We start from the raw sequence: 13,627 nt of genomic DNA on the forward strand, positions 1-13,627 counted from the left end.
AGCAAAATGTCTATTTATGCTGTTACCAGCCTGCAAAAAATGTATGATTGTGCCACAATTTAAGTAGACCCCTATTTATAAATAAATAAGAACCAATGGTACAACTCAATATTATTATTTAATCTTGTCATTATCATAAGCCCAGATGCTCCAGACAGGATCAGGGCCCCACTCTGGGTGCCATACAAACCTAAGAGGTAGACATCATCCTTTCCCCAAAGAGCTTGCAATCTAAGTAGCAATAACTAATTCTGCCAAAAAACGAAGGACTAGACAGACAACTGATTTCTATATCCCTTTTAAGCTATAATTTTCAGTGTTCAAATTCTCTTACTTAACCAACATTTTCCCCCTCACTTATCATTTGGAATCAGCAAATAATATGCCATAACAGAGTGATTCCTAAATTGTGGTCTGTGGAGCCCCTTCTTGGTGGTCTGCAGAATGAAACAATTTGAGAAGTAGTTGAAGCTGAAGATTAGGTAGGGAATGAAGGTTGTCTTTAGGAGATATACTTCTTTTACAAACCATTTTGCAGAATGGAATAAAGTACTAAACGGAACTAGACACAAGGAGTGATCAGAAGTTTAGGGTTGTTTTTCAAATCTCAGAACCAAATTTAGCTCTGCACTTTTAAAAAAAAGCACACATGGATTTAGCTAGGTGACCGTTGTTGAAGTCATTGGGGATTATGTTGCTAAAATCCAGTACTTTTTGATGTTTTTGTTTCTTTGAATTCCTACAATCACATTCATCTTTATAACTCAAGACTTAAAATGTTGAAAGGAAACAAAAATAAAACCTTCAAATGTGGCTATGTACTGAGAAATGACTATGCAAAAATGTCATCAGATTTAGCAAATTTGCTGTCCTATGTTCCGGAGTGACATAAGCTTCCCAGCACTGATAGAGACAAGTTTTTATTTCTGTCATCACTGTAGAGCCAATACAAAAATTATTCTTTCTTCTTCATGACTGTCAGATAACTAACATATTTATTGACCCAAAAGAACAGTTTGATTTCAGCTCCCAAGCTGAGATGCTCAGACTGACAGAAAATTTATCTTCCAACTCCTAAACAGAGAAAAATATACATAGAAGTATTTGAGACTGAATAAATATGGATACCTGGGGTGTAATTTTTATGAAGTCTCTTTTCAGAGTATGAATCATATTTTAATTAAGATATATTTTTATTTGAAAACTGTAATTGTACTTTTAATTGAGATGAAATAGAGATATAATTTCAAATGGGCACCTAAAAGAAATGCGTAAAGTTATATATATCCACAAACACACACAGATATATTTGAATAAATATATTTAATTACAAATGTATACATTTTCTACGTATGGGAACAAGCAGCATTAAGAACAATTTCTTGGTTAATTTTTCCTCCAGACCGTAAGCTCAGACTTACATAGGGCACACTAACTTCAAAAAGGCACACATGTAGTTTCACATAGCTATAAAAAACAAAATTAAACAAGCCCACCCTAACAGCTGTGACTAATCAAGCTGAAAGTGCTTTGAAAATGGTAAGTTTGCTCCATGACATTTATGTTGACACTGCAATCAAATACACATTAGGAAATTCATGAATGTAATCTCCTTCCATTTAAAAAGATTTAAAGGGAAGTAATGTAGATAATTCAATATAAATTAACTAGAAATTATTTGCTAGAAATAATGTTAGAAATGATGAAAATGACATTGCTGCATCCACACAATACTATATTTATAATTACTATGTTTTTTATTTTTAAAATATTTAACCAAATCATTAGCCATTACAGTAAGCCATTGTCAAGCAACATTTTTATATTTAAACTAAGATTTTCACTTGTCTCCTCAAGACTTAGTCAATTTCTGTGAGTCCTTCAACTCTAGTTTTTTTGTTGTTTTTTTAAACTAACTTATGACTACTGGAAAAATAAAGAACCAGCTGACTTCATCCCTTTTACGTTATTGTATTGAAAAAACAAATAGGTAGAATCATTTCCAATTTGGTGGCCTCTTTGTCTCCTCCAATAGACTCCTATCCAAGTGTCTTGCTCAGCTTCTACACTAGTCTTGTTCAAATTCAAAAATATTCTATTTGATAATACAAGGGACTTCAGAAAGTCAAGGGCATTGACACAGGAGAGTGAGTGACCCTCGTCTTCCTACAGCATAAAGGTTATTTTTATAACCTACATTCAGAAAGTGATATTATTTATTCTTTGTATTGCAGTAGAACCTACAGCCCTCAATTAGGAGCCCTATTATGTTAGGTGCAGTTAGTTCAAACATGTACCAAAACACAATGCCTGCCCCAAAGGTGTTACAATCCAACAAACTCATACTTTCATCTTTTCTAAAGCAGAACTAGCTACTTACCTGATATAAATAATCCTCAAATACAAAATAGTAGTCATCGTTGCTCGCTGTCAGCTTTACATCCTACAATTAAAAAAAATAGCAGTTTGTCACTGAAAGATAATTTTTTCATTTGGGTGATGTCTGCAGAATCTAGGCCCAGGATAGTGGTTAAAGACATTGTTTCAGCATTAATGAGTTTCCTTTCACTTATCAGTTGATGTCATACACAGACTTCATATTTATAATTACAACACACAAACACTACAATAGTTTGATTACAATCATATTCTAGACTAAAACTTGGAGACCAAAAACTCCCCCCTTGGTGTTTATTCAGACCAGCATCAAACAAAAAGCATCCTTGAGTCGTCACTAACTACCCACCCCAAACACCAGCAGTTTAGGGCTCAATCCTGCAGACAAGTCCTCCGTGTTCTTGCGGGGATTTTTAAATAATGACTAGATTCTACAATTGTCATTAATGCTAAAAGAAGGTTACTTACTTGTAACGGGAATTCTTCAAGATGGACTCCATACATTCACACGCAGGGGATGCATTGGCTGGTGCAGCTTGGACTGTGGAAACTTCTCACAGCAGTGCCTGTTAGGGGGCTCAAACATCCCTACTGCTGCTCTTGCCCCTCCCCTCAGTGTTTGTGAACATTCTGAGAGGCTATAAAAGGGGGCACGGTGTCCCCTGTCTCAGTTCCTTCTAGTCCACCACAGAGTCAATATTTCATTAGCAATCTGAAGAAGAGGGGAAGGTGGGCAGGGAGTGGGAATGTGTAGAGTCCCTCTCGAAGAATTCCAGTTACAAGTAAGTAATCTCCATTTCTTCTTCAAGTGTCCTCTGCATATACCGAGTCATGGGATAGTTTGGCAAGCAGCACCCCACGACTGGATGGTGGGATTCAGTATTCTAACTGAATAAGGATTGTAGTATGGCCCTACCGAACTGTGCATCCAATCTAGATGCTGGATCTAATTAACAGTATTTGGCAAAGGTGTGGCTCGAGCCTCAAAGTAGCAGCCTTACATATTTCAACAATCAGAACATTTCTGGACATGCTAGAGAGGTAACCACTGTGCTAGTCAAGTGTGTTTATAAAGGATGTGTGCCATCCCTGTGTGGCCTCTTGTGTCCATGCGCAGCAGTGTGGGTCACCCTGCCTTAATTTCCCAGATCGGGTTGTCAAATTCATTGGGTTGCATTAAACAGCGTCCCCACCCACCCCTGGCCCAGCACACCTTCTGAGGGTCTGATTTATTAACAGAAAGTTCAGCAGACACTCAAGAAAGGCTTTCATCCAGGCTTCTTAGCAGGGAGGCAAACTTCATCTGAGTTTATCAGTCCCACCTGAGTCTAGCAATCCCATGCCCAGGCCCATTACCCGCAAGGCACTCTGTATGATTCCTTCCCTGTAACTAAGGCCTCTGCAGGGCTTTTGTGTTGAATGCAGCTCCTCACCTGGCAGCACGCAGCTCCTCACGGGCTGGGCCTTCTGCAGCTATCTGGGAAGTCCCTCTCCTTCTCCTGAGGATTCTATTGCTGTGTTCCCTGGGAGCACCTCTCCCTCACAAGCCTCCTAGCAGCACCCTCCTCCAACTGAGCGTTGGTAGCTATTTATCAGATCCAGGTGTTTGTTAGCTAATTAGCTGCTAACTAGCTACCTGGGCACTTAGCTACTGACAAGTGGCTGACATGGGCTCCTTTTCCTTTATGAAGTTCATCACAGGTAGACTGGTCCTGACATCCTTTAAAAAGGGCCCAGACACCCCATGACAGTGTCCTAACTTCTGCAGAAGGAGGATCTGATGCACCTGTATATCCCTGTTCTTACAGCTGTCAGCATAAGAAATAAAAATTTTAGGAGACTTTTGAAGCTCTCTCATCCTATTCAGATAGTAAGCTAAAATATGTAGTTTGGATTCTTTTTATAAGCATGAGAGCTTGGAAAGGCAACCAGCAATTAACTGATATGAAATCCAGACACCACTTTTGAAAGGATTCAAGGATGAGGTTTAAGGGCAATTTTATCTACGTAAAGAACAGTGAATGGTCAGGTCAGCCATAAGAGCATGCAACTCACTCACTCACCTTGCTGATGTAAAGACTATTATAAAAGCTGCTTAAATAAACATATGAAATAAAGAACAATCCACCCTTCGTTCAAAAGTAGGATTCATGAGCTGGGTGAAGACCAAATTAATTTCCTATGATGAATTTGGGTCTTTCACTGGTGGGTACATATTAACTGAAACTTTCATAAATATTTAACTGTGTCATGTGCAAAGACAGATTTATCATCTATAGTACATGATGCGCTGCTATTGCTGTTTAAGTGTAGTGTAAGAGAGGTCTAGAGTCTTTACATGCAGTAAATATTAATACACTAAACTGTTGCCCACACAGAAACTACACACTTGTCAGGTCATGAATTTATACCACCTAAACTCCACACTTTCTGGTTGATTGCTTCCTGGAAATAACCTTCTAAAGTGCAAGATTTTTTGTCAAGGTCCATTAAAGTCCTACAACCCATGGCAGCTAGATGTAGAGAAAGAGGACTGGGAGATGAACCTTCACCTCCTCTTGTGAAAACAGCTTTTGCTGCCATCACTGGCAGAAAGTTGTAAACCCCCTCAAAGAAGTGAAGAAAGTCCATATACCACCGTTGTCTCAGCCAGGTAGAATTTATTAGAATTACTCTGGCCCCATTGTGCTTTATCTTTATGACCCACTGTATAAGAGGAAAAGGAGGAAGCAAATAACAGGCCCATCCCCCAATTCAGAAGACAAGCATCCAATGTGAACAGATTGTCTCTGTCCATTCTGAGCAGAAACAAGGGTATTTCATATTCTGGCTCATGACGGAGAGATCTACTTCCAGAAACCACCAGATATTGAATATGTCCTGAATTACTGAATCCTTAACAGAACATTCATGCAACTGCCTCACAGCACTGATCTATTATGTAGCTGTAGTTGCCGCCTAAGTTCAGGGCAATTGGGTAGATGTTGTAGTGGATACAGCAGGCCCATAGCTAGACTGCCTCCTTGCACAGCTGAGACGAGTGAGCTCCTCCCTTCTCATTGCTGTTTTCTTGTCTGTGACAATTTGCACTACTTTGTTCTGGATGTGAGACAGAAAAAATTTGAGAGCTAGACAGATGCACTCCTCTCCAGTTTACCTATAAATCTATTTTTTCCATGACTCCAATTGTCCTGAATTAACAGATTGTGAAGGTGCGCTGCCCATCTACTCTTAGACTCATCCGACATGACTGTCAATGATGGAGTTAGGAAAACTGAATGATTCCCTTTCAGAATATTCTCTTAGAGTATCCACCATGACAAAGATGAAAGAATGTCTTTCAGGAAAGACAACACTCTGAACATAGGGCATGTCTACAGAGCAGCTAGGAGTCTGATTTCCAGCACAGGTACACAGATATACGCTAACTCTGCCAGAGCTAGCACACTAAAAATAACAGCATGATTATGGTGGAAGGACAGCGACTTGTGCTAGCTTCCCAAGTATGTACCCGGGGGTCAGGCAGGATAGTCATATCTAAAACTGGGAGACGCACCTTACTCTGAATTAGAACCGAAAAATATCAAAAACTAGGTGAGAAGTCTCCTCTAAAGCAACTCTCAGGAGCATTAATATTGTAACCATTCTACCCATGAGATAATTAAATTGCAAATCCTCTGAAGGTGAAGAGACTGCAGCATTACGAACATTCGCATCAGGAGAAGAATCATTCTCAAGCTCTGGGTATAACTGCTGATATTCCATTTGAACTACAGGCTTCTCTTCTTCAGATAAAGCATCCAGCACTATAGTGGGAAAGTGCTCTCTTTAAGTAGATATAAAAACTGGATCCAAGAGTCTCGGATCTGAGGTGTGAGCCTTTTCCTATCTCTAGTCCGAGATGAGTGCCTATGCTGGTAAGGCTGAACGTCTCTGTGATGCCTAGGCAATGGGCAATATGGCCACACCACACAAGATGGCACTTGACAATTCTGCCACTTGCCACTTAACCCAACTATGGCAACATCTCATAGGACAAGATGACCCACACAGATTATATCTAGTTGTATAGTCAGGTTTTTGTGACTGAAAGCTCAGATGAACATCAGTAACTCTAATGTGATCCAATTCTTCAGAGAGTGGATCTGATCTCAGATCTGACAATCACACTATTGGCAAAATAACTGATCCTGGCATCTATTCTAAACAATGAAGTGTAATGGCGGGAAGGGGAACCTGGCTGATCTTAGGGAAGTGGCCAGGGAATACCAAGATAGATTCCTCTATCTCTTCCTCTCATCTGGTGTAGAAGGATGACACAGTAGATTTCTTCTTCTCTCCCATAAGAGATGAATCATTCAGATCTGAGAAACACTCCAACTGAAGCTCTGTGCACCTGAGCCATAGGAACAAGATGTACTGGGAACAAGAGCTACAGAGGTTTTTTCAGATCTGATGCAACCTTCTGAACTGAGGAGAGATCCTTTGGGAGAGGTTTTCTCCATTATGGATCATTTGTTCTCCTTGGCTTCAGAACAGTTAGGCTCTGATCTTGCTCAGAGAGACCTGAGGAATCCCCCAGCATGTAGCTTTGTCTCAGCCTTTGGAGCATGCTTAGCCTTGACACTGTCTTTCTTGGAGCCAAGATTATCAGATCTGATGTGGCTTGGCTCTCATGTCAGAGGCCACAACCAATCAAGGTTTTAAGTGCTTCAAAGCTGGATCCAATTATTTGGATACTGATAATGCAACAGCCTTGGAACCAGAGACCAGCTCAGAGACCAGTGCCTTTTGCGCTGCAAGGTCTGGTAGGTTCTAGGCATTATATTAGTTTCCTGTCCTTAAGTCTGGATTCTTTAGCAGAGTTGGAGCAGAAAGACTTTGCAGCCAGTGCTTCTTGTGACCGTAAGGCTTGTAGCCTATTCTGCTGCTCCTTACGTGCTCACAGGGTACTGAAGTTTGAGTATCTTGAAGAAGAGTGGCCTTTATCCAGGCATGCCATTTAAACATCTAGTGCAAGCATGGATGGATGCTGGAAAGACCACATGATCTCTCTCTCTCTCTCTCTCACACACACACACTTAACATCCGGTTATTTCAGCTTTGGATTCATCATGGAACCAGAAGTCAGAATTGAAGAGCTAACTAAATATATCCCCTAACTAACACTAACTGTACTAACGCTCAAGCTAGACTAGACTAAGGTACAAAAATCTTATTGAGAAAAGGATCTCGATTCAAAGCATCCAAAGAGGTTCACATCTACCTCCTCCCGCAGTTGGAAGGAAATGAGGAAGCATAGAGCACCACACCCCCTTTTGTAGTCTCACCCTCAGAACATTCAGAAACACTGAGGGAGGAATTAGAGGAAGATGCAAACACTCCAAAGAGCACTGCGACAAGAAGTTTCCACCATCTAGTCTGCAACAGCCAGCACATCCCATGAATGGGAATATGTAGAGGACACTCAAAGATGAGCATGCTTTATTCCAATGCTCCATGTAACCAGAACATTTGTGTTTTCTTTATACAGAGTTATTGTTTTGATCAGTAAATACTCACTATTTAATGAATTACTCACTTTGTAAATCAGGCTGTCCACTAAAAGATCATGCTGAATCACATTGGACTTAAGCTGTTCGTAGTACAAAATGTCCTAAAATGAAATAAATATTATTAATCATTCTTCAACCTGAAATAAAACCCCGATTTATACTTATATAAGTAAAATAAATGCTGACAGCTACATAGGAGGGCATATTACTGAAAAGAAGGAAAAATTATTTTAAAAAAAGAGAGAGAGAGATCCATATTGCCTGTAAATACCATTTGAAATATCCTTTCCCCTACTGTCAAGAGATACATTCCATTGTTCATCCTAAGTTTCCTCCATAAAACAAGTAAAAAAAACTGGGGAAGATGCATGAGGATCCACATAATACAATATTATGGCTTAGTTGTATGTTAGATGACACAAAAAATGAGAATGAAGGGAAGAGTTTGGACAAAATTGGAATATCTCAGTCTTCCAAACTTTTGCTCTCTCTAGAGCCAAGCCTGCTTGAAAGTTCTGAAAGAACTGTTCCGATTCTTCTCTCCAGCACCTTCTATTTTCATGCACTTCTGTTTTCATGGGTTCCATCAAATCTTGTTTAATATTAGTGACGTTAATATCAGTATGTAATTAGAACTAAGCCAGTCAGGCCTTTGGATACAATATGAATATCCAAATATTTAAACCCACAAAAAGCCAGCCTAAATAGTAGAAATGTCAAAAGGAGATCACGGAAGGAGTACATTGAGGAAAGGTTTAGACTTTTCCCAAGTTCATCTTAAATCACCTGGTCACTCCCTAAACATCTGTGGAGAATATACTTTCAAAGAGGAAGTGTCCTGGAAGGAAACACTCTTCTGTTTTTGCTCATGCTGCCCCCTATGAGTGGGAGGAGCTCCCTGCAAAAATCCACAAAACCACTTTCTCCTCTTTCAGTTCCCTACTTAAAACTTACCTCTGCCATGATGTCTACAAGTGAACATGGCTTTACACAGTTTTACAAGGATTTTTTAAAAATCCAGCTGCCCTCAACCCCTTCCCTTCCACCGAACCCTTCTAACTTCAGTGGGACTCCAGAGGATACATTCAAACAGCTTGAACGATAAAGACCCTAGACAGCATTCACTGGCTGATTTCTTGTAAGTGCTGCAGCAGAAATGGTTCTATCAAGCGAGGGACTTGAAAAGTGAATGGGTAGTGGCCTTACGGGTAAGTTTGCAAAGGGCAGCATGCAAGAAAATAAGGAGGTGGTGGTTGTTCTTTTCACATGAGTATTAACATGGGGTGGGAAGAATACCATGCTCAATTAAATCAATTCTATAAACTCAGGGACCAATTACAATTAGTAAACTCTAAAACTAGGAAAAACACCGTGTCTATTTCATGTTAACTGAAAATAGCTCAGGGGAAAATATATTTTCATTTTTCTTTCCAATAAAGGGCAAATAAAGGTAATAAATCAGAATTTTGTTAAATATTTCCTTTAAACAAGTTCAGACATAAAATATTCACAAAATATAAATGATTCAGGATATGTACTAATTGGGCTTTAAAAAAAAAAAGGTTTTGGACAAAAGTTTTAATATTCATGTTTAAAGCCACTATTTTGAAGCAGGGTTCAGAGTAGCAGCCGTGTTAGTCTGTATCCGCAAAAAGAAAAGGAGTACTTATGGCACCTTAGAAACTAACAAATTTATTTGAGCATAAGCTTTCGTGAGCCACAGTTCACTTCATCGGATGCATTCAGTGGAAAATACAGTGGGAAGATTTATATACACAGAGAACATGAAACAATGGGTGTTGTTATACACACTGTAAGGAGAGTGATCACTTAAGATGAGCTAATCCCAGCAGGAGAGCGGGGGTGGGGGGTGGAGGTGGAGGGAAAGTAAACCTTTTGTAGTCATAATCAAGGTGGGCCATTTCCAGCAGTAGACAAGAACGTCTAAGGAACAGTGGTGGGGTGGGGGGAATAAACATGGGGAAATAGTTTTACTTTTTGTAATGACCCATCCACTCCCAGTCTCTATTCAAGCCTAAGTTAATTGTATCCAGTTTGCAAATTAATTCCATTTCAGCAGTCTCTCATTGGAGTCTGTTTTCACACCCCTGGATCCCCGACCTGGGGTATTCTATCTGCTACCCAAGATCCATAAACCTGGAAATCCTGGACGCCCCATCATCTCAGGCATTGACACCCTGACAGAAGGATTGTCTGGCTATGTAGACTCCCTCCTCAGGCCCTATGCTACCAGCACTCCCAGCCATCTTAGAGACACCACTGGCTTCCTGAGGAAACTACAATCCATTGGTGATCTTCCTGAAAACACCACCCTGGCCACTATGGATGTAGAAGCCCTCAACACCAACATTCCACACAAAGATGGACTACAAGCCATCAGGAACAGTTTCCCCAATAATGTCACGGCAAACCTGGTAGCTGAACTTTGTCCTCACCCATAACTATTTCACATTTGGGGACAATGTATACCTTCAAACCAGCGGCACTGCTATGGGTACCCACATGGCCCCACAGTATGCCAACATTTTTATGGCTGACGAAGAACAACGCTTCCTCAGCTGTCATCCCCTAATGCCCCTACTCGCGCTATACTGATGACATCTTCATCATCTGGACCCATGGAAAAAAAACAGTAGGTTTTCGATATAGGGTGGTGTTTATGTGACCATCGCTTATTAGCACCGTAGTGTCCAGGAAGTGGATCTCTTGTGTGGACTAGTCCAGGCTGAGGTTGATGGTGGGATGGAAATTGTTGAAATCATGGTGGAATTCCTCAAGGGCTTCTTTTCCATGGGTCCAGATGATGAAGATGTCATCAATATAGCGCAAGTAGAGTAGGGGCTTTAGGGGACGAGAGCTGAGGAAGCGTTGTTCTAAGTCAGCCATAAAAATGTTGGCATACTGTGAGGCGGGTACCCATAGCACTGCCGCTGATTTGAAGGTATACATTGTCTCCAAATGTGAAATAGTTATGGGTGAGGACAAAGTCACAAAGTTCAGCCACCAGGTTTGCCGTGACATTATCGGGGATACTGTTCCTGATGGCTTGTAGTCCATCTTTGTAGTCCAGGGGTGTGTCTGTGTGGATTTGATCTTGTGCTTTTTCAGGGAGTTTCTTGAGCAAATTCTGTAGTTTCTTTTGGTAACCCTCAGTGGGATCAGAGGGTAATGGCTTGTAGAAAGTGGTGTTGGAGAGCTGCCGAGCAACCTCTTGTTCATATTCCAACCTATTCATGATGACAACAGCACCTCCTTTGTCAGCCTTTTTGATTATGATGTCAGAGTTGTTTCTGAGGCTGTGGATGGCATTGTGTTCTGCATGGCTGAGGTTGTGGGGCAAGTGATGCTGCTTTTCCACAATTTCAGCCCATGCACGTTGGCGGAAGCACTCTATGTAGAAGTCCAGTCTGCTGTCTCGGCCTTCAGGAGGAGTCCACCTAGAATCCCTCTTTTGGTAGTGTTGGTAGGAAGGTCTCTGTGGATTAGTATGTTGTTCAGAGGAGTGTTGGAAATATTCCTTGAGTCAGAGACGTCGAAAATAGGATTCTAGGTCACCACAGAACTGTATCATGTTCGTGGGGGTGGAGGGGCAGAAGGAGAGGCCCCAAGATAGCCCAGCAGAAGAAGCTGTCCTAAGAGTATAGTTGGATAGATTAACAATATTGCTGGGTGGGTTGAGGGAACCATTTCTGTGGCCCCTTGTGGCATGTAGTAGTTTATAAAGTTTAGTGTCCTTTTTCTTTTGTAGAGATGTGGTATCTTAGAAGGGCCACTGCCCACTTATTTTATTTATTTTTTCTTTTCAGTTGTGCCACTCAGGGACACATTCAGCTGGGCCAGATGTCAGGAGGAAGGGGTTAGCTGCAAAGCAACCATTATTTGAGCTACACTATGTTGTTTTGGGCATTCTCTAATATTAGTTCCATCCCACTCTCCCTCTTTCAGGTTTAACCTACAAAGAAGGGGAGGAGGAAGAGATGACATTAGGGATTGCTCCACAAAAAATAACACAGCAGGACTTCAAAGCTGGTTGCTCAGCAACTGAACTTGCTCCAGCAACATATACCACAGCTATGGGCGAACACAGACAACAGTGACATACTTAGATAATGACCTCTGAAGAAAAAAAAAAAAGTAGACCATCAGCAGCTTTTCTAAAGGAGTTCCTTATTAGACTCCAGTCTCATTCCTAGGCTGCCTTCATACCAGTTTCGTCTTCATCAGAAGTGATAGAGCACTGCCTAGTCAGTTTGCAGTGAAGAGGAGCTAGGGGAGGAGAATCAGAAACAACAAAAATTGCAATAAACCCTGCAAGGTCACTGTCATGGTTACACGGACAGCTGCACCTCTGTTCCCTTTTTGTCTCTCAAGTGCACACCGCTCAAGTGTGAGGCCTTGTGCCTTTACCTCTACTGGGGTGGAATTCCTCAATCCTCCCACTCTTAGACTGGGCTGTCGGCTACAGCAGCCTGCATATCAACAGTGCCTACCCAGCAGGTCAACCCGAGTTTGGTACCTGTGGTTCTTCCCTTTGGGAGTCTGTTACCAGTGGTGTATATGTTGCTTATGCTAACAATAGAGCAAAACACAAGAGAAAAAGGATTTTGTAACAACAGCCTACAAGCACATCTATCTTACCTAAAGTCCTATCATCCCAGGGATAAGCTAGACAGGCGTAACTTCTTCAGACATTTCTAGGAAGCATGTGTGCGTCATTCTTGTTCCCCTGAATAACAATTTGATTAGCCATATGAGAGACAGCCCCTTCTAATACAGCCAGAGCTGCTTTGTTCGTGTCAGTTCCCAGGCTTTGGCCCTGTTTGTCAAAACTAATTCTGTAAGATGGCTCAAGACAGGAGGTGGAATCTTCAAAGTTAACACTTCTTCGGCATTGTCTCTTAATAACCCTTAAGTTATAAACAAGGGGTGGCTTATTTTGAGCTATTGTTTCACTTCCTGCTTGTTTTTATTACAAGCCCTCTATTAAACTAAACCAAAATATGTATACGCTAAACATCCCAAAAACCACCTCACATACAGTATTAATAAATTATTACAGAGCAGCTCCACTCCTGTCACAATCACCATACTTTATCAGGCAGGATCAATGTAGATGGACTGCGTTCCTTGACTGGCCAATGAGGACCATCAACATCTCATATACACAGGCTCAGAATCATGCACACTTCACATGTGGTTTCTTGATCTGTGTGAATGAGTGTGGTTTTACCATGTTGAACAGGTACACATTCTTCATTATTTTATTGCATGGTACTCACAAATGTGCTTCGCAGAAAACACTAAAAGACAGGTCTCTTGTCACAAAGAGTTTACACTCCAGATTACTTTATGGCATTGCATCTCTTATGAAACTGTGGAGTATTTTTGTCAGGCAGGTGAAAAGGAAAACTTCAACAATGGTACACACTGTCTGAAGAATGCAGCTTGTGAAAGCTTAAGGTGAGGCAATCCTAGTATGAGCCCACATCTTTTAAATTTGCTACCACCAAAAATATTCTTAAATGTAAAAGAGTTGCAAGATGCGTTGATCTGTTAACCATGGCTTTTTCAGGAGACTTTACAAATTGGCCATAGAATTCTCTAGCTAAAAAGTAAGGCAGCAGGAGAACATGGTATTCTGCTCCTTTACAGGG

The 13,627-nt window shown here is 40.9% G+C and overlaps 1 protein-coding gene across 6 annotated transcripts in view; it reads right to left on the minus strand.

Annotated features, from left to right (window-relative positions):
- The window catches only part of TBC1D19 (TBC1 domain family member 19), a 112,316-nt gene that overhangs the window by 30,073 nt on the left and 68,616 nt on the right, over positions 1-13,627 (minus strand). For all 6 annotated transcript variants that reach the window (XM_073342334.2, XM_073342335.2, XM_073342333.2 and 3 more), the window contains 2 exons: positions 7,979-8,053; positions 2,381-2,443 (listed from right to left, as the gene is read on the minus strand). In XM_073342334.2, the coding sequence (XP_073198435.1) occupies positions 2,381-2,443; positions 7,979-8,053 (138 nt within the window). The remainder of the gene's footprint in view (positions 1-2,380; positions 2,444-7,978; positions 8,054-13,627) is intronic.

The sequence above is a fragment of the Lepidochelys kempii genome, chromosome 4, assembly GCF_965140285.1.
Source record: "Lepidochelys kempii isolate rLepKem1 chromosome 4, rLepKem1.hap1, whole genome shotgun sequence".
Classification (NCBI taxonomy): Eukaryota; Metazoa; Chordata; order Testudines; family Cheloniidae; genus Lepidochelys; species Lepidochelys kempii.